The sequence below is a fragment of the Hydra vulgaris genome, chromosome 13, assembly GCF_038396675.1.
Source record: "Hydra vulgaris chromosome 13, alternate assembly HydraT2T_AEP".
In the NCBI taxonomy this organism is placed as follows: domain Eukaryota; kingdom Metazoa; phylum Cnidaria; class Hydrozoa; order Anthoathecata; family Hydridae; genus Hydra; species Hydra vulgaris.
The window spans coordinates 5,425,403-5,448,830 of NC_088932.1; the positions used below are offsets into that span (position 1 = coordinate 5,425,403).

Below are 23,428 nucleotides of genomic sequence, written 5' to 3' on the forward strand. Positions count from 1 at the left end.
GTAATTGAAAGGAGCTACTTCCCGCAAACACTACCTAAAAATATTGGGCATTATATTTTGGAAATGCATTAGGAAAAATATTACATCTAGCAAAATACTAGAGATAAGGGTGAACGTTGGTTTTATAGTTGCAGTGTTTAGCTAGTTAATGAGGTAACACTGCATCAAAATAGATTTAAACATAACACATACATAAATAAAGTAACTTACAAGTGAGTAAACACCGCGTCTGGGGATCAGACAGAACACAAACATACATATATAAAATAACTTACGGGTAAACCAACACCGCGCCAGAATTTCAAACAGAACACAAACATACATATAAACACAAACAGATAAAGCACAAACATACAGAAATTTAAGGATGAGTAAACACCGCTCTAGAGGTTTAGACAGAACATAAACATACATATAAAGTAGATTACAGATGAGCTAAAACAGTAACAAACGCACCTACAACTATATAAAGACAGACCCAATATATATATATATATATATATATATATATATATATATATATATATATATATATATATGCATACACTACTATAGGCATGACCGAATTTAAATAGTACTGATGACAGAAAGCAAACTCCTTCGAGTCTTTGCTTATAAAGCGCATCCCACAAGGCAGCAGGACATGGAACAGGTTTCATTGGGTAATATGTTTTCAGTAGCAAGGTGATTGTGAAGACCATATACCTGACCTGGCAAAAAATAATGATAAAAAATAATAAACCTAATAGCCACAATGGAACAAAAACCTCAATTTTTCCTTGAGTTTTTTTTCCATATGACTGTGTGTTATAAAGATTGATTTGAAAAATTTATTTTGCCAATTTAGATCAATAATCGCAAAAATCGAACTGTTAAATTTAAATAATTAAACTGCATATAGTTAATAGAAGAAATGATGTTTTGAAATGATTATTTGAAATATATTTTATTGCATTTTGTTGCTTAGTTTTATTTCTTCTTTAAAAATTAATTTTTATGCTTTAATTCGTGTTATTTTTTCATAGTGTTTGCCTTATCGCTACGCCCTGAATCATGGTAGACAATATTTCATTTGAAATTTTTTTTAGCGGAAAAACAAAGGTTTATGAATAGCAAAGTTTTATAACAAAGGTTTATATAACAAAGGTTTATAGCAAAGTCATTTATTTTAGTCAATATAAAAAAAATTTTGTCACAAATTTATTGTTTTGAGAGAAATAAATATTTTTTATTTTCTATGCAGCTGTCCTTAAAAAAGCTTCTCAACCTTTTTTAAGCATATTAATGCATTTTTACTGTAGTTTAAAACGTTTGGAAATGCTAAGATTTTCACGCTACGCAAAAGTCAAACCACGCTGTAAATATCAAATCAATATTTTGATTTATAGAATACAAATTGCACATGTAACAAGAAAACAATTTTAATAAGAAATGTAGGTATTATGTAAAACACCCATGTAACCACAGTGTGAACAGGTATTATGTAAAACACCCATGTAACCAGAGTGAACAGACTTTCAGATATAGAGCAAACTCTAAATATTTATATATTCATACTTATGTCAATAATTTATTTTTAACCTTTAAAAAAGATTTTAGGCTTCAGACGTTGTTTTCCATGTTGGCTGTTTACTAAACTATTTACTAAAGTTAGACCTTCATATCTTTTAAACATTGTACAAAGATATTATAATGGTATATATAAGTTTTGATATATAAGAATTCGATATACAAGAATGATCAAATTACTTAACATGTACGCCGACACATTAAATTAATTAATAGCCGATTGAAAAGCAAAAGGAATGAACAACTCGCAGAGAGGTCCAATTGCGTTAACAGCATCAATAATGTCCGTTAACAGACACGCACCTATTTCAACTTTCCAGGTGAAAAGAGATCACCAGGTGAAGGAAGCGGAATAGGATCAGGCAATTTAGACATATCAGGAAGATTTTCTAAGTGAGATTGCAATTCCTGTTTTACTGCATTAACTTTTTTCAACTTTGCTTCGTATTCCTAAAAAAAAATATTACTAAATAAGATTTTGTTAAGAAATAAAACTTTAGCATTTAAACTTGTCACATTAAAAAGCAATTTTGGATTTTTTAGCTAGCGTGTTTTTTAAAATATATCCAATTCTAGTGTATGTATATATATATATATATATATATATATATATATATATATATATATATATATATATATATATATATATATATATATATATATATATATATATATACATACATACATATGACATTGAAATGGAAACACTTTTGAAACTTGATTACTTTTAATTAAACAATATTTAACAATATTATTTACATAATTTAACCACATATTTAAAGTAGTTAGCGGAAAAAAAGATTTATGTAAACAAAGCATTTTGACAAAAAAATATTAAAGGACGTATTTTATTGTTGGTGAAACTTGGATATTTGTTTAGAATGATTAAGAAATTATTAGAAAAGGAATCAATCAATAACCACCATTAGACCGTTAGTAGAGTTAAAAATAACGTGGCGAGAATTAAAAGATGATTTAAATGGCAAAAAAGCTGAATGTTGACATCGACCATTAAAGCTAAATTTATGTCAAATTTTTCAGAAGAAAAAACTTATAAAAAGACAAACCACCAATTATTTCTGAGTTATCTAGAAAGTTTACGGTATCAATAATTAAATGTTACATTGATAAAATATTTAATTTAAAAAATGTTTCAAAAGGATGTGTACATGCACCTTGAAATCAAAAAAACTTTACGGATTTATGAAAAAAAAAACTGGACAAAAATCATTACAACTGATGAAAAACTGTTCTACATTACTGATTGTGATCGAAAATCCAAACATATTTACATAAATAAATATCAAAAAGCACCGAGATATTATAAAAAGAAAAATTTTCCGAAATCCATTATGGTATGTGCTACAGGGTTTATTCAATAATATAAAAGATTTGGAGGAACATCCTTCAAGAACTTATAAATTAAGCATTGATGTCCAGGTCTAAACATTGTAAATTTATCTATGATAACAAAGGTTATCAATTTGAACATTTAAGAAAAAAAATAATTAAGAATAAAAAAAATATTGCTTTTTAAATGTTTCCATTTCAATGTCAAATGACTGTATATGTATATATCTCACTTTTAACCTGACCAAAAAAAATTAAAATGCACCCTATCTCAATCATCCTTATTTAGTTCCAGGACACACCAAAAATTTTTTTAGGTCTCCAAGTCAAGGGGTTCCAGTACAAGGTATTTTCATATGCACGGTTCCATGGAATTATTCACCACCACCCCCTCCCTTTCGGTGCCCCTAATTTATGAATTGAATTGTAGAAAATTGTCCATTTTACATTTATTTTTGTTCTGAAAAAAAAGTCTTTTACTTAAGAGTTAATACTTGTACAAACTTGTCATTTACAACAACTAAAGATAAATTAAGATGTCTTATTTTAGACTTATAATGAGATTTTTTATACAAAAATTGAAATATTGTGTCTTGGATGAATAAAGTCAGATTCAAATATGTTTTTGCAATACTTTGTCATTGTTTTAGCCGCATTAATACTCTATTCAAATAATTGCTTTTATGTAAAATATTATAAGACCCATTCATTTTATACTTTTCAGATTATAACAAATTTCTTAAAATATATAATGGCCGATGATGATGATGGATTTCCTCGTAAATTTCCAAGGACTAGAAATGGACAGAGTAATGTAAGAGAGAAAAATGAGGAGAGCTCCTTGGTAACTACACGTTGCAGAAGTCTTCGTCCAATGAGATATACCTCTCCTAAGACTAACAGGGATTGTCAACCAGGGACCTCAGGTACATCCTTCAACATAAGTTTAGATCCACAGAGAACGAATAGGTGTAAAAGAACAATCTACATACTTCAGCATCCATTATATATGCTTGACCCAAACAGGTAATATTTTAAGATTTAATTAAGATAATGAATTGGAAAAGCTTTTTTTAGGTAAAAAACTTTTGAAACAAATATGTAAAGACTTTTATATATGTTTAGACTACCCACACTGGGAGAAGTTTGTCGTCGAATATATTGGCTCAGGTCAAGTAAGAATAATCAAAACGCAAATCCTGTGCACAAAAGACAATGTCAAGATCTATGCTTTGCATTGGAGGGGAGTGTACGAAAAGTAACAGGGGAGAATTTACTGGAGTATGCATTCTGAGAGAACTGTCAAGTAATTGGGACAAGGGTGGGTTTGATTCAAGATTTTGGGTTACAGAACAAGTAGTAAAGAAGAAGCTTGAGAAATCTTATGAACGCTACAAGAAACTGTGTAGTCTTAGAACCCTTATGGAAATAAACAAGATGAAAAAAGAGCAATATAAAACAAAAACAGAGTTTTATAAAAGAAGCAAACTGTGTTTTTCCTGCTTATAAAACAGATATCTTAAAACTTATAAGAGATGACGAAAATTGAGACAAGCTTATAAAACAGATATCTTAAAACTTATAAGAGATGACGAAAATAGAGACAAGAAAATAAAGACAGAAGATATTGAGTTCCTGAAGAAAGCATTCAAAGGTAAAATGGTTAAGTTTGACACTGGGAATGATAAATCTTATCAAGAAAAAAAGATAGACGGGGAAAAACAAATGTTAGATATGATAGAAAGTATGCCTAGAAAAGAACAACATAAAAAAGAAAAACAAGAAATGTCAAAGAAAAAAGCTATAGAGAACATAGAAAGGATGAAAGATTTTGAGATAGAATTATCTTCAGGTGGTACGAGTGCCACTGATACTGACAGTGAGCCTTGAAAAAAAAAAAGATCAGTGAAGATAGAGTTTACATGGAGCTTTCAATAAATGATGTTCTTGACAAGTGGGTTCCTTTCTTGACTTGGTACAAGGTCAGTGTTCGAGCTGGAATTTCACTTCTGTCCTCACTTTTCAAGATTGGTGGTGTTGATCTAAATACAACTCCTGTATCAAAGAGTAGTCTACATAGAAACAAAAAGGTTGTGATTGAAAATGAAGCTAGAATAGTGAGAGAAGAAAATCTGGACAAAGTTCGGGGTTTAAAGGTCGTCATTCATTTTGATACAAAACTGGTCAAACACTAACGAACTGACCAAAAAATGTCTGAAACTGAAGAAAGGCTTGCTCTCAGTATATCATCCCCCCAGGTCAATGAACCCTTAGATTTCTTGCTAGGAGTTCTAGAAATTGAGTCATCTAAAGGGCAGAATCAAGTTATAGCTATTCAGAACATATTAGAGTATTATGAGCTCACTGAACAGATCATTGGTTGTAGTGCAGATACAATGGCCTCTAATATTGGAAAATACAAGAGGGCAATTAAGTTCTTGGTGGCTCTTGTGCTTAAAAGACCTGTGCTTTGGCTGCTCTGTAGGTAGATAAATATTTTGATAACATATTTTAAAAATTTGTTGCACTAAACTGTTGCAAAATTATTGTTGCAAAATATAACCCTGCACTAAACTGTTGCAAAAACTGTTGCAGAATATAACCCTGACGGATTATATTCAAGGTTCAACAAAATCTTCATCACGTTCAATATATAAAGATTTTCAAAAAATCTGGCCAGAAATAAAAAAAAGGGCAAATAATTTTGATCAGTTGCTGTTTTTCAATTATGAAAGAGAGGAGAATATGGTAGGTACTGATTTTCATAGAAGGGTATTAGATACTAAGAACTTCTGCATAACAGCCCTAAAATAAGATTGCTTTCAAACTGGAGTTTATAAAGTTCTTTGTGAGCTAATAGTCATTTACCTTGGTGGCCATGTACTTGGTTTCCAGTTCAAACAACCAGGTGCCCACCATCAAGCAAGGTTCATGACTGATTGTCTATACTTGCTTACAATGCAGTTGACTTCAAAGATTAATTTAAAGTTAAGTAATAGTGAGAAAGATATGCTCGAATTGTCAACTGACTTTATAGTCACATTTTATGAAGCATACTTTTTAAAGTCTCCTCTAGCGGCCCAGTCTCCATCACATGATTTGGATGCTTTTAAGCTAGCTTATCAAATGATGAGCAATAAGCTATTTTTATCCAAGTATGGTCCCCTGGGAAAGTTGCTCAATGCAAGCCCGGTCCATCATAGTTGGTACCTGACCCCACAGCTAGTTATTCTTTCAATAGCAAATAGACATTTCGAACTGAAGGAAAGAGCTGGACTAGCTCAGAAGCTGCTAGGTTTCAATTATCCGCAACCTGATGATTTTGAAAGGGAACAACCTCAACTCCCAACTCATGTGGTTCCTATGTCAGTTTTGTCTGACTTTATTACTAAGGACTCCTGGCTGCTCTTCACATACCTAGGTATAACTACGGGAGTAATCAACACAGGGATAAAGGATAACTTTGAAAATGATTCCTACAGACATTTTCAACATCAGATGGAGAATCTAGCAGTAGTAAATGACAGGGCTGAGCGCCATATAAAACTTAAATATTTTGTGGCTGAAAGTCATGAAGAAAGTCTTCTACAGGATACCATGCAAGTTGTGCAAAAAAACCGAAAAGAGTTTGGAAAAGACAAAGTGATTTTATGTAATTTTAATGTGATTTTGGACTTTATTTGTCTTTAATTGCTGTAAATGACAAGTTTGTACAAGTATTAACTCTTAAATGAAAGATTTTTTTTCTCAGAACAAAAATAAATATAAAATGGACCATTTTCTACTATTCAATTCATAAATTAGGGGCACCGAAAGAGAGAGGGGGATGAATAATTCCATGAAACCTTGCATATGAAAATACCTTGTACTGGGACCTCTTAACTTGGAGACCTAAAAATTTTTATGGTGTGTCCTGGGACCAAATAAGCATGATTGAGATAGGGTGCATTTGAATTTTTTTTTGATCAGGTTAAAAGTGGGACACCCTAATGTATATTAATATAAATGTCTATTATAAAATAATTATATCATTTTTGTGTTCACATTTGTTTATATTTAGGTAAGAAACCACTCAAAGGTGTAATAGTTAAAAAGTTAGTTATAAGTATTATAATTAATCATTAATTTCATTATTTATATTTAGAACAAGAAGAAAATAAAAATCTTTTTTGTCAAAATTATAAAACTGTTTTATACTTTTAAAATATATTTTATTATAGTCTATCGAAGTAGATATTCCGCAAAGAAAAAAAAAAAAAAAAAAGGGGGGAATTACGATAGGTATTCAGTGGCGGATCCAGCATTTTTTGATCTTTGAGATAGCTAACTTCCAGACAGGAGCTAACTCCAAACATTTACATATTTATACTTATGTCAAATAATGAGGGTTTGCAAAAAATTGCAATGATTGGAGGCTGGGAGCAAAAAAACCCCAAAATTTTTGCTACACCTGCCCCAAACGTGAGAGCAACAAGTTGATGAAATATTTTTTGTATTATTCTCAACTAGACTTATATTCATCGATAATTTTTAAGTTTCATAGTATTATCTTTTAGCGTTCAAAATTTATGACCATATAAAAATTACAACCCCCTCAAATGAAGGGGGGTTTGAACTTTATATGGTCATAATTTTTGAACGCTGAGAGATAATACTATGAAACTTAAAAATTGTCGATGAATATAAGTCTAGTTGAGAGTAGTACAAAAAATATTTCATCAACTTGTTGCTCTCACGTTTGGGGCAGGTGTAGCAAAAATTTTGGGGCTTTTTTGCTCCCAGCCTCCAATCATCGCAATTTTTTGCAAACCCTCATTATTTGACATAAGTATAAACATGTAAATGTTTGGAGTTAGCTCTATGTCTGGAAGTTAGCTATCTCAAAGATCAAAAAATGCTGGATCCGTCACTGGTATTGTACTTTGGTTTTTAACAATTTTTAACTTAAGCATGAACAAAAAAAATAACTTTTTTTAAAAATGATAAAAAGTATTTCATTGATTTCATATTTATTTTTTTAGTAATGACAATGGACCAGATAGGTAAAAATTATTTCATTTATAAATTATTAATTTTCAGTTATATTATAGTTATGCTTTATAATTTATTTTAGCTTGCTAAAGGTAAGACCTAAGTATGTATGTTTATTATTAAACTTTATATTTGATTTTTTAAATGGTTTTATATTAAATAAAAATAATAATTTGATAAATTAAGTTTTCATTATAGAACAGAAAAGAAAACTTGGATTTTACTACTAAATTGATGAGTTATTTTGTAAGTAAATTTAGTAATCAATTATTGGAATTTGATTTTAAAGAATTTGTAAAGATTTTTATTTATTTAATAATACAAAAAAATCAAACTTTAAATTTGGGAGTAATGGCATATGGCGCCAACAATCGTATAAACAGGAAATTTGGTTATTACCATTACAATGACAAACAAACTGAGATGGGTTACATTGCACTTTAAAACCTCCATTTGTATCATACTTCAATTTAAGTTTTATTTCTTGTAGGTATTTATTTATTGTTCAAAAGAATTATTAACTTTATCCAGAGTCGTTTGTTGCTTGGCCTTAGTTAAATCAGTCATATTGAGTAACAACTTTAAGGTAAACATTGCACATAATGAGTGTTTTTTTAATAATTTATTACTTTGTTAAATATTAAAATATTTCCTTACTCAAAAACTTTTTGTTTTTTTGTTTTTTTATTTTAGATTTAGAGTTGACTCAAAATGGAAAAGAAAGGAAAGACTGTATTTTTGTGTATTTGGATTGATTTACTTATTTTATATTTATTATTTAACCAATGTATATTACTTAAAGATAAGTTTTTAAGTATATCTGTATTGTAAATGCATATAGGGATATGTAATATAATTATATAATTATGTGCTTGTATATACTCAAAATTGTTAATAATTTTTTGAAGTGTTCATCACTTTACTATTTTTTATTTACTCGTGCATTTGCTGTTCGCAAGTTTGCAAGAGAAATGTAAATCAAGTGAAATTTGCTAGTGAAATGTAAATCAAAGAAAATTTATTTTCAAAAAATATTTTCAAAAACATACAATCGATTTTATATATATAATATTTGCTAGAAATAATTTGTTTAAATTTTCATATGAACCGAATATAAACTGCAACATAACTTTTATTTAGGGAAGTTATCTGGCAGCTGAGTTGCTGCAACCTTTCTGTTGTTTAACAGAAAAACTTGTTTAATTTAAACGGAAGTATCTGTTTATTTACGGAAAAGTTCTGACAGCTGCGATGACCAAACCTCCCATTGTTTAACAGAAAAAACCAATTGTAGGGGAGGGAGGGGAGCATTGGGCAGTCGGGAGGTTTGGGCACCCCCTCATTTCTCATAATCTATTCTAGATATTTTTTGTTTTCTACCATAGCACTATAGTTTTATAACTGGCAACATCGCTCATCAAAAGTGTCTCTGTCATTTCACTTGGTTGTCAAGTTACATGCGCTTAATGGTTTGTTGTGTACAAAAGCAAATATTTTGTTTGGGATTTGAAGAAAGATAACAAAGAAATCTGCAAGAAAGTGTAAGTATCTGTGTTAACTTTTTCTTTTGCATTTAATAAACATTATATTTACCTGGCAATTAGGATTTAACATTTGATAAAAATAAACTTATTCAAATCTATTTGAAAAGTGAGGTTATAGGGAGCATTGGGCACGCAGGTAGGAGGGAGGTTTGGGCATGCCCAATGCTCCCCCTTTTTTATAGTTTGTTTTGGTGTCATACGTTTGTAGTTTTTTGCTATGCATATTGAATTGAATATTTAATCATTTCTTTTCAGGACAATGCCGTTTTCATTTAAAAAAAGAAATAAACGACGTGAAATACCTAGAGATGTTATTTTGCGCGCATTGGAAGAGGTTTCTAAAGGAGGAAAAATTAAAACTACTGCGATTAAATATGATATACCCAGGTCTAACCTTCAAAGATACATAAAACAGGGTGGCGTTGTGAAAGATATTTCTTCTAAATTTATATCATCCCAAATATTCATGAAAGATGAAGAAGAAAAAATTTCAGAATATCTTGTAACATTATTTAAACTAAACCATGGAATGTCAAAACTGAAGGCACGTGAATTGGTTTACGAATACGCCACTGATATTAATAAAAAAATACCAGACAACTGGACAGAGAAGAAACTTGCATCCAATGATTGGCTAAGGGGATTTTTTAAAAGACAACCTCATCTTTCGATAAGGACACCAGAAGCTACCAGTCTCTCACGTGCCACAAGTTTCAATAAGAAAAATGTCAGAGATTTTTTTGAAAATCTTAAAACTGTATATGAACGGCATTGCTTCGGCCCTGAGTCTATTTACAATATAGACGAAACTGGATTATCAACAGTACAAAGAACCCAGAAAGTGATTGCTCTCAGAGGCACTAAGCAAGTTGGGCAAGTAACGTCAGCTGAAAGAGAGACACTTGTAACGGTTTGCTGCGGTATTAATGCATTGGGTAACTCAATACCACCCTTTTCATATTCCCACGGGTTAATTTCAAAACATATATGCTAAATGATGCACCTGTTGGTTCAGATGGAGCAGCACAGCCTTTAGGGTGGATGACAGCACCATGTTTTTTAAAATATATACAGCATTTTGCAAAACACGCAAAACCAACGCCTTCCTCACCAGTTCTATTGCTGCTGGACAATCACGAGAGCCATATTTCAGTACCAGTTCTTGATTTTTGTAAAGAATCAGGCATTGTTTTAATGACTTTCCCACCGCACTGCAGCCATAAACTGCAACCCCTAGACCTGAATGTCTATGGACCACTCAAAACTTATTATAACACTGTTGTAACAGATTGGATGGTAAGCAATCCTGGCAAAACCGTAACAATTTATGAAATCCCAAAATTAGCAGCAAAAGCCATCCCACTTGCATTCAAGTTGCAAAATATTCAAACAGGATTTAAAAACCTGGCATTTGGCCATTTAATTCAAACATTTTCTCTGATGAAGATTTTGTTTGTTCTTCTATAACTGATTGCTGCTTGCCGGAAGAGAATAATGTTGCTACAGAAAAATCGATTTTAGAACAACCTATCCTGGAACAGCCTTCAACAGAAGAAAATCTGAGTCTGGAGGACTCGTACAAGTTCAAATGTGGAAGCCACTGGGCCATCTCAACTGGAATCTTTATCTAAAAACCAGACTAGGGGCACTGTCAATGTAACACCTGATTTAGTAAGACCATTTCCGAAAAGCCGGCCCCAGAAAATTGGATGGCATGAAACGGAAGAAAGGAAAAACTAGAATATTGACAGACACACCCGAGAAAAGAATTATAGAAATGGAAGAAAAAGAAAGAAAAAGAAAAGATAAGATCAAAGAGCTCAACAAAAATCGAAAATGCTCTAGAAACGAGAAAAGCACGAAGATTAGCAGTGATGATGAAATAAAAAATGCTTCCGTTTCTGATGTAGACCTTGTTGAAATTGATTCATCGGAAGAAGATTTTGATGTAGACGATGTGATTGTTATGGATAGAAAATTCCAAATCAATGACTTTGTGTTAGTTAAATTTGACACCAAAAAAACTGTTTATCATTATGTTGGAATAGTCGAAGAGGTTAATCACTCCATGGCAACTGTCAAATTCATGAGAGCGAGTAAGATAAGAAATACGTTTATGTTTCCTGACATCGAGGACGTAGCCAGCGTCCCCCTGGAGGATGTAAAGACAAAATTGCCTACACCAACAACATGGATAAAACGTGGCAGTCTAAAATATAAATTTGACAAGCCTCTTTGGGTTATACCAAATTTAAGATAAGTCTTATTAAGTCCTATATCGTGCAGTATTGATTCCAAGTGACATTGTTTAATTTTTTGTAAAGTTTATGATAAGAAAAAATGTTTGTATTACAAGTTGGATTACAATTTTTTATAGCAATGCTATATAATAGTTAAGCATAGTAGTATATTAAAACAATATTGTGCATATTAAATACAGTGCCCAAACCTCCCCACAGGGGTGCCCAAACCTCCCAACCACAGGGAGGTTTGGGCACTTTGGACATGTGTTAGAAAATCTTATGTAACTTTGCAAGTAATTTTAATACTAAAACTCTTCTTAGCAATAATTACAGCCAAATATGTGTGCTAGATATATTTGAAATAAAATTTTGATTATAATAAAAAATAACAGTTTTATTAGCATTTATGTGAAAAAGTGCCCAATGCTCCCCACTCTCCCCTATTTTAATGGAAAAAATCTGTTTGTTAACGGAAACTTCCGTTTACATGCGATGGGTTTTTTCGTAAAATAGCGGATAGTTTTGGTCATCGGCAGATGCTGGATCTTTTCCATAAAAAACGCACTATTTTTTTAACAGTGTATATATATATATATATATAAATTTATATATATATATATATATATATATATTTATATATATATATTTACATATATATATATATATATATATATATATATATATATATATATATATATATATATATTTATATATATATATATATTTATAAATATATATTTACATATATATATATATATATATATATATATATATATATATATATATATATATATATATATATATATATATATATATATATATATATATATATATATATATATATATATATATATATATATATATGGGGTGCATCAAAAAACAACAATTTTTTAAAATTGCCTTGCCTAAGTTCTAAATGTGTTATTTATAACCCTTAAACATTTAAAGGGTCTCTTTTGCTTTATTTAAATGTTTTTAATTTCCCTCTATTTAAATGTTCAAAACATTTAAATAAAGCAAAATTATGTAAAAATTACAATTGTTAAAAACAATGATTGTTTCGTATAAAAGCTTATATTTTAAAATTTTTCCAAGTTTTTGAAGATATTTTTTTCCTTAATATGTTTTTATAAAACAAATATGATTTTCAAAACTTTTATGTAAAACAAATTGATTTTTTTAAATTAAATAATTTCTTTTTTTTTGTCAGCATTTTTATAAAAAGGGCCTATACTTTAAAAATTTGAAAAATGACTGATTATTCGTCCATTCAATACTCCGCTTTGTTTTTACTTTTTTATATTAAAGTTTTTCTTCTAGATAAACTGCCATCACCACAGCTAAAAAGCCTTGCCTCCCCAGTACATGATCAGTTTAACATCATGATCAGTATTAACATCATGATCTATTTTTTGTATAAAACTTCTTCTTAGTATTTTAGCAATCAAATGTTTGCTTTGTTTTATTTTTCTTGATATTTAATACGGTTTAACTCAATTTAGCAGTCAGGGAGGTTTATTTTAATTTGGTTAATCTGTAGTTGACATGTCTTAACTTGGAAATAGTCCAGTCAAAATAGTCAAAAAAAAAGTGGTAGGTTTGCAATGATTCGCATAGAGTTGAAAATTGGTTAAGACGTTGGGGACATTAAAAAAAACATATAAAAAGTCCCCACCAATATTTCCTCTGGCTTTTTATGAACATTCATTTAAATCTTTCTTTTCATGATTTGAACTATTTAATACTATTTAAAAACATTGCAATTATGTTCGATTCTGAAGGTTGTGATGTCAGATTCGAAATGATTATGTAGCAAAAAATGATAAAGTAATAAAGAAATAAAGCATTGAGAATGATTTAGTCGCTGCTGAGGTTAGGTACCTGCTTGAGGTGAAGTTGTTATAATTCCTTCTTGAGACCAATCACTGGAGGTAAAATCAGTTGTCCTCAAGATGAATCTACAAATGATTCGATGGAAGAAATATTTAGATATATTGAAAATAGTGACGATTGTCAGTTTTTATTGGAAGAATTGAAAAGTATTTGCAAAAATCCAGATTTAGATAACAGAACAATTAAGATACAATTGAAATTGAATTATGGTAATAAAATTACTATCACTGAAAAACAGGGCAGATTACTTCTATTTGTTTTTTTAACAGTTGTTGTGATATTCTTAACCAAGCTTGTTATGAGAAAAAAAGCCAAAATAAAGTGGAAAAACGATTTTGAATTTTAAAAATTGCAACAGCAATCATTCCAAAGGACATCCCATCTTTAGTCTTGGATAATACCAATTAATAAAACGATTTTGAATTTTAAAAACTGCGACAGCAATTATTCTAAAGGACATCCCATCTTTAGTCTTGCATAATACCAATTATCCAAGACTAAAGACGTCCCTTGCCTATTGTTTGAAGATATTATCAGCGATATTCCTGAACAATTGACTTGTTTTTTTGGAGCAAGTAATTCTTAAAAATAAACGATCTAAATTAGAGCAACTGACGGATCTGAACTATCAAAGATTGTAATAAGACTTGGAGGATTTAATTTACTTATGTCAATTTTTGGATCAATTGGTTATTAATGCAAGTTAGTGGCATACAAAAGGTGCTTTTATTAATTTAGACACTTAAGTCATTAGAAAAAATGCTCAATGGCCATGCTTATGTAAGAGCTTTTAGAGCCCATACATTACTTCAAGGATTACTTTATCAGTTCAATGAAAAACTAAAAGAATTTTAAAAACGAGGACCTACATATATAACTATGGATACAATATTTTCATATACACATATTAGTGATGTACCGATTAATTGGCATCGGCATCGGCTTAATCGGCCACTTTTTGTACAATCGGAATCGGTATCGGCATCGGCCTTTTTTTATTAATTTACCGATATGCATTACCGATGGCATTTTAATACTTTTATCCTGCATTTTGATAATTATTAAGTTACAAATAATCTAAACTTTATGCATCGCTTAGAATTTTTAGAAAAATTGTTTATTTTGACTTTGTTTACAGGCAAGTTTATTTATTTGGGTCCAAGTATTTGTTTACCAGTATGGACTCCATGAACAAATTTACCCAATTTAAAGCTCTATGGCTTTATATCTTCAAAACTTTAATAATTAGTTAATTCATCGGTATCGGCATCAGTATCGGCCTTTTCCTATCCATCGGCATCGGCCAAAAAAGTCTTATCGGTACATCACTAACACATATATAACTGTATAAATATATAACTATAAAACTTTAATATATACATTTATAACTATGGATACAATATTTTAATATAGTGTTGATTGCAAAGAAGTTTATAAGAGGTGAACGCATGAGTCATTGGCAAGTATTATTTAAACAGTATTAAAGAAATGCTTCCTTTTTCCACACATAAGTTGGTCCACTTGTTTTTGCAAGATATACTACAATTAAAGAAACTAATAAATTTTAGTGTTTATAAAAAATTTATTGAAGGATTTTTCACCATTAAACATTGCAATAAACTCAGTTGTGGTACAACAGAGTTTATTGCAACATCAAAGGGTTCAAAAAATATGGTGATCGAGCAATCACTGATGAAACCAATGAAGACAAATGGAGATTGCTTGAGGAAGCAGCACAAAAGACAGTGTTACAAGTAAATGGGTTTATGGCATGCATGCAATGAATACTGCTTGTAAATGATTGAAAGATCTCCTAGATATTAGAATGGATACAACAGATCAGGATGTAGATGCAAGTCATTCAATAATAAAGAAAGATTCTATAGATACTAAAAGACTTTATGAGTGGTTTTCATTACATGATCAATTCCTAATAGTTAAAGAAATTATACCTATTACCAGTGGAGCAGTGGTGTACTCTCATGGTCATTCAGTGGCAAAAGACAACTCGTTTTCTTTGAGGGCGACTGAAATTTTTAAAAAACGCCTGTCAGTAGCCCAGCAGAGCGACCAGACAGTTTATAAATAAAACTATATTGTGTTACTTACAAATGTGTGTTGATTAATAAAACTATATTTTGATCTATAAAGATTCTATTCCTTGCGATTATTTAAAAGAAAACTTTAAAAACAAAAGTAGTATATGCTTCGTTTAACAATGAGTACACTACGGTGTGTTATATAATTTTACCAAACTTAATTAAAAAAAAGCCGACGCGCAATTTAATATTTCGAAGTGCGACTGTGCTGTTTTTTTAAACATTGTTGTTGCATTTTAAAGCACACTTCTTCTCAATTTAAAATGAGTTTCAAAATTACATTTTTTTTCATTTCGAAATGCTATTGTATCATTTTTTAAACCTTAAAGTCACATTTTGAGTTATGTGAATGGGCAGTTAAATCATTAATAACTCTGAATCTCTTTTGTTTTTCATTAGTAAAATAATTTTTTTTTAAACTTTGTCAAACAAAATTAACAAAATAAAAAACATTATTAAGATGCGCGTGAAAAATCATTATAAGAACGCAATTAGTGATGCAAGTGGAAATTCTTTTTTTCTAAAAAAAATTCTTATTATAATGAAAAATGTTCAAAACATTATAAGCATGTTTTAAACATTCAACTAAATTGAATTTTATTGAAAGATTGAGAGAGAATAATAAAATATTTTTTTAATATATAAAACATTTCTATGCAGTTTTTGCTTTTAACATTTTTGTTTCATGTAATGAAACCTTTTTAAGATTGGCAAAAACAAACGATACAATACAGATATCAACAACAATAAAATGAAAACACATCCTTAATTTAATTAATAATTTACTTTTAAATAAACAGACATATTTTAGTAGTCAGATGTTTAAAATTTTTTTCTTCATTATTTTCACCTGGGAAAAATTACAAAAAAAAACTTTTACACCTGACTACTGATTATCATAGCCGACGACTCAAATAAGAAATAAAAACTGTTTCAGTTGCCCACAGTGGAACTGCAAAAAAATTGAAGGGTACACTACTAGTGAAGTCATTGGTGATTGCTTCTATGTCTAAAATGGCAGGGGAAAACATTTATTATCAAATAAAATACTTCCTATTTTAACCATGAGTAGCACCATAATAGTTCATGATGAGAATGTACCTCTAGATCCAATATTGTTATTTCAACATTATTACTACAACATTCGAGGATAACGATAAAAAATTTAATATGAATTAGCCCCCTTTCCATTGTTGCTGTTTGATGAAACTGGAATGCACAAAACACAAAAATTAACTATTGCTTTAAATCAGTGAACATTAAAATTGACAATGCCAGTAACATTGATGGAGGACATTTATTAGACCACATTGTGTGGGAACGAGAAGAAACATTTAACGTTATTTTTGACAAATACATTCATTATGTTCATAGACATTATGGTCACAAAGTCCCTATAGTAGTATTTGATGGTCATACTGATTATAAGAAAAAAGTTAAAGCCGCAGAACAGCATTGTCAAACCACAAGAACATCTTTATTTTATGATGTTATTTTTGATCAAATTATGACAGTTCCAACAAGTCAACAGCTTTTTGGCTGTTGGCTTGTTGGAACTGTCATAATTTGATCAAAAATAACATCAAAATTCCTTGCCAATACTCACAACAAGTCTCACTTCATTTTAATGTTATGCAAAAAGTTAACATTTGCAAATAATAGTGAAGAAAGCTGATAATGACACTGATGCCCTTTTATTTGAAACAGCCATGGAACAATCCAGTACATCAAATACAACTATTGTTGTCGGTAAAGATGTTGACTTATTAGTACTACTGACTGCACAAACTTCAATTGATAAGATTATTTATATTTTTAGAAACCTGAAAAAGCTCAACAAACAACAGAAATGTATTAATCAAAAAGTTTATCTGCTTATCCAAATTGTCAAAATCATATCTTGTTTTTACATACAATAACTGACTGCGAAACTACATAAGCATTTTTTAGAAGCGGTAAAACAAAAGTATTTAAATCATTTGAAAAACATGATTTAAAAAGATCAAAATATCAACTCTAATCCACAAAACATCATCACAAATGGGATCCACCTTTTTCTTGCTTTATATACAAGTATAGATATTTAAATTAATAAATGGAAAAATAAAAGAATGCAATTATCTTGTCTTCCCTCCAACAGTTGCTTCTGCTAGTCAACACTTATATCAAGTATTCTATCAAGTTCAAATATGGCCTGGCAATCAACTGGACCCAGCAGACTGGGGTTGGAAATTAGTAGGTAATACATTGGAGCCAATTTAAACATTACTTCCACCTGCGCCGGAAAGACTTCTCAACACCATCTTTTGCAATTGCAAAAAGGGTTGTAGTGCAAAATGCAGCTGTAAAAACTCTCACTGAGTCATCTTTATTACGCCTTCTTGGATTATTATTTACTACTGACCTTTTATGGAAACCATATATACAATCAATTGCTAAAATAGCATCTGCTATGATTGCTTCTTTTTATTGATATTAATGAGGAGACAGTTGATGTACCTTTTTCACATATCTAGCTAGAAAAAGAAGTAGAAGAGGAAAAAGATAAAGAAAAAGTAGAAAAAAAAAGCAAAGAAGATATAGCATACTAATATATATATATATATAATAATATATGTGATAGTACTAATATATAATATAGAAAACATAATATACAGATTATATTGAATAAAACATCTTCAATTTTAAGATGTGCAATATTTTAGAAATAGTGGTTCTTAGAAAAAAAAAGTATATAGATAATTTTTGTAGATAATTTCATGATCAAAAGCTTTTGCTTGAACTATTTTTTTATATATATATAAAACTTACCATTTACCAGAAATATATAAAAAACCATTTTTTTAAACCATTGAATAACTTTTTTGCAGATGTGAGATCAGTGGGGACTTTTAATATTTTATTTCACCAAGGTCTGTACCAAATTTCAGCTCAATGCAAATTATTGTAAACTGAAATTTTATAGCAAACTAAAATTAATTATTGATTTAATTATTACTTATTTTGTTTTTTTGTTAACTTAAGAAGTTTTTTTATGCTTTTTAAGCATCTATTTAATTTTTTTAATGTTTTTTGTAAATAATTAATGAATTTGCTTCACCTTGCCCAAATTTTTATGAAACAAAACTTGCAAGTAATTTAAAATAACAACAAACTTGATTTATAATATTTTTAACTTTTAATTTGCTAAATCTCCTTTCTATTATATTAGGAATTTTAACAATTTATTTATTTAAATATATTTATAAAATTTTTAACTAATTTATAACTTTCTGCCTTAAACTTTTTTTTTACATAAGTTTTTTTTTACACTTAGTTTAAATTTAAAGTAACTGTCTTTTATTACTTTTTTGTTTAAGTATTATCATCATCATCATTATCATCATCATCATTATATTCATCATCACCATCATCATCCTAATCACCATCAGCATTACCATCATCATAATCATCATCAATCATCATAACTATTATCGTGAAAATGATGAAACAAGACAAAAAAATTTTTATCTTTCTAGAAACTGCTAAACAAGTTATTAAACTAATTAAATGAGCTACTTTGAAAAAAATAAGTTTTGAAAATTAAATGAAGTATGTTATGTCAGCAAATTCTACTTAGAATTACATAAACAAAAATTATAAACAAAACAAAAAAAAGATTAAGAAAAGATAAAACAAATACCACTAATTTTTCTCCAGCTATTGCTAACTCATATTTCTGAGAAGCAGTATATTCTTGCAACATTTTTTGAGCTATCTGGCGATCTTTTTGTTCATTTGCAAGCCGAGCGTTATAATCAGCTAATAACTCACAAGCCTGATCAATTTTATCTTGAAGCATTTTTGCTGATGCTAGATCTATGAGCAAAAATATTTTATTCCTTAACATGATGCAATGCAATGGCTATAAGGAAGTTATTACTTATATATGTAATATAAAGTGACTGTATAAAAAATGCTATGCATGTATAAAATATGTAATATAATTAATATGATACTAATATGCAATACAATTATGGTAATAATTAATGCAGTAGTAAGTTAATGGTAGAACACCCAGTTCAAGAAGAACAATCAAGTCAATTCAAGAAGGACAAGGTTAAGATCTACTCTACGCCTCTAAAAGTACCATGCTTAACCAGTTTCTTTGCGCAGCAGTCTTGCTTAACAAGTTTTGAGTTTCGGGATAAGTTTAGGAATAAGAGTTGTAAATGAAGTAAAAAAAAAGAAGAGTAGCCTCCTCAACTGTAATGGCTTTACTCTCTCATTGCAACTTTAGGAAGGTAAACTTAATTTTAAAAAAATTGAAAATACAGTAAATGCAATAGATATGCAATAAAAATGAACTATATGCAAGATACACATGTAAAAATTCAAAGTTTAACATTATAGAAAAATTCAGTTTACCGTCTACTTTTTCTATATATGATGGATTTGTGACCTCTATAGGAAGATTAGCTATTTTTTCTCGAACAACTGCATCCTGAGTAGCTGAATTTTCTAGCTCCTGCAATCGCTTAACTAATTCATCAGGCTGTAAAAAAAAATCTTGATGATAATCAAACAATAATTACATGACATGACAAGCATGACAATAATAAAATAGCACGATAAACTTAATGGAAAATTTTAAAGGACCAACTTCTCTCAAAATTTAAAAAAAAAACAATACCATCAGACATTTATAATGACAAAACAACAACATCAGACATTTATAGTAAAAAAACATCAGACATAATAAAAAAATATTTACAAAAAAACATCAGACATAAAAAAAAAAATATTTACAAAAAAACATTAGACATAATAAAAAAATATTTACAAAAAAACATTAGACATAATAAAAAAATATTTACAAAAAAAAACATCAAACATAAAAAAAGTTAAAATCATTAAGTTAATATAATTGATAATAAAAAAATATTTTATTTTATATTTAAATTTAAAAATATGTTGTTTTTTAGTAATTCTTGTTAGGAAAAAATCAAAACACCTACATCAGGAGGTGGAGGTGGAGGAGGAACCGATAGTTTTTTAACTTCATTTATTTGCATATTTTCTTTAGTTTCTGTGGGTATTTGTTCGATAGGTGGTGTTGTACTAATTTCATCTTCAAAACCTAGTTTATTTTCTAAAATAAAAGATCACAGATTTTATTAAACAAAACTTTTTTTTTAAAAAACTAATGCACGTAGTAAGAATGTTTGTTATGCAAACCATTGGGCTATGTTGGTTAGGCAAATCATTGGGCTATGTTCATTGTTATGCAAATCATTGGGCAGTGTATAAGTTAGTAGCAAAAGATTACCAAAGAGGATGTAACTTAAGGATGAGTACTGAAATGAAAGCTGCTATCATTAACAACATTATTACAATAAAGATTAGCAATAAAAAACTGAGTTTAAGTTGAAATTTGCAAGTCTTTGAAATTTACAAGCTCTGTACTGACACAGAGAAATCACATTCTTAATCTGCTGCCTGTTCCAAGTCATAAAAATATTGATTTTTATAAACATTGTAGAATCTAGTTCTATAATCAGCAAATAGAGCCAATTTGAATATAATTTTGTTCAGAAAAATATTAATATAGACAATATGGGACAAAGAATAAAATTTTAAAGTATCCCAGAATTTAATGGAAATAAAGTATTGCTTAATATTTATAACAAAATTAAAAAGCAAAAGCAATAATTTTTCAAACTTTCCCAGATTTGAAGTTTCTTTGTTGATGTTTCAAACTTTCCAAAATAAACCATATAAAGTTATGGTGATGGTTATGGAGATGGAGCAATAATAGAATATAATTTGGATAAATTGTCAAGAGAGCTACTACAGTTGAGAAGGCTACTTTATTTGGGGTATAACCCTCTCTCAACTCTTTAACATCAAAATACGAAGCTTGACAAAGAAGGTTGCTGCACAGAGAAAAAAGTTATGTGCAGTAATACCAGAACGTGGTGATAGTAAGCGACCGGAGCTGATATTTGACCAGGGTCAGGTTTGATAAACCATGGCTGGGCTGCCTAAATTTTGAAAAACCCTGTAAATGAAATAAATATTTCATCTTGGATTGAAATTCACGTTATATTTATAAATACATATAGATGAATATATATAAACGCCGATTTCGGCAATATTTTCACAAAATTTCTCCCAAATGGAGGGTATCACTGCCTAAATTTTTTTCCTAGAATAGGCCTTGTATATATATATTCAGCCCTAAGTATTAAGGTCGGCATCCAGTAATGCCGACCTAGAAGTGTTTTAGGTTGGCAAAAATTGCCGATCTTGTTTCTGTATTTTATGGTGAAACCTTTGTACAAAGTTGTTTTGCCGACCTGATGCCGACCCCTAACAGTTTAAGGTTGATAAAATATTGCCGACCTCATTTTTCGTAATTTCGAGGGCTGATATGTTCTATATGTATATAATATATATATATATATATATATATATATATATATATATATATATATATATATATATATATATATATATATATATATATATATATATATATATATATATATATATACATATATATATATACTTATATATATGTATATTCACATGTGTATATATATTTTTATATATGTATATTCACATGTGTGTATATATATATATATATATATATATATATATATATATATATATATATATATATATATATATATATATATATATATATATATATATTTATACAGGGTGCGGGAAAAGTTCCCATACAAAAGTATAATTTAAAATAATTATCTGTATGGTGATTTCTTTCAATATACAGTGTGTTTTTAGTATTCTTTTGTACTCCTTTGTATTGTTTTAGTATTATTTTGTTTTAAATTAAAGTGTAATTTGTTTCTTGTGTTGTACAGGAACTTTTGCTGATTTTGCTGTTTATATTTTTGTACGGGAATTTTTTTTCGCACCCTCTATATATATATATACATATTCTTCACAATGCGGTAGTGGTGTAGTGGTAGAGCACTTGCCCCATAAGCCAGAAGTTCCGAGTTTGATCCCTTCTACATCCCTGATAGCACCGTGCTCAACTTGTTTTTCCCCACAACGGCCTTGCTTGTCAAGGTTCGTGTTTTGGAGTTATAGAGTTAAAGAGGGTCGTCACCATAACTAAAAGTAGCCTCCTTGACTTTAGTGGCCTTCATGGTCTACTTTTATTTGAGTATATGTCTGATGAATATTAATTTTATCTTTTATTATTATTGCTTGTTTATGTTACTGTATTTAGAGAACTATTTTCAACTCTACTACAATAATCATTAATTTATCTTTGTTTTAGAAGCCTTATTAATATTATTTACAATGATTCCATTGAAGTAATAGTATTATGATTACGGTCATAATTTTTGCAAGTGCTATGTTTATTTTTATAATTTCTGTCATAGTAATAAATTTTACTATAATTAATTTTACCATAGCTTTTTTCATTAGTTTTAACTTTTATTAAAGTTATCATATTATAGTTATTATTTGTAATGTTTTTTATTCATATTATTATCATTATTATTATTATTGCTAATAATAATATTATCTTTATTTATCAGTGATACCAAACTTTATTTATGTGAGTTTATAATATATTATTGTAAATTTTTCATATTTTATGGTTAAATAAATAAACAAACAAAAACATTATTTGATAGACTCCCTGCCCTAAATAATCTCTAAGTTGATTTAGCAGCAC

General features: G+C 29.1%; 1 protein-coding gene across 2 annotated transcripts in view; it reads right to left on the reverse strand.

Moving 5' to 3' along the window:
* Nucleotides 1-1,640: 1,640 nt before the first annotated feature.
* Nucleotides 1,641-23,428, reverse strand: part of LOC100204593 (regulation of nuclear pre-mRNA domain-containing protein 1B) — a 46,053-nt gene continuing 24,265 nt past the window's right edge. Inside the window, exons 4-7 of one of the 2 annotated variants that reach the window (XM_065816727.1) lie at nucleotides 20,735-20,860; nucleotides 20,137-20,265; nucleotides 19,412-19,587; nucleotides 1,641-2,019 (exon numbers count right to left, since the gene is read on the reverse strand). In XM_065816727.1, the coding sequence (XP_065672799.1) occupies nucleotides 1,873-2,019; nucleotides 19,412-19,587; nucleotides 20,137-20,265; nucleotides 20,735-20,860 (578 nt within the window). In that variant the 3' untranslated portion in view covers nucleotides 1,641-1,872. Of the gene's footprint in view, nucleotides 2,020-19,411; nucleotides 19,588-20,136; nucleotides 20,266-20,726; nucleotides 20,861-23,428 lie in introns of both variants that reach the window. The other variant, XM_065816726.1, reaches the window with a different exon arrangement.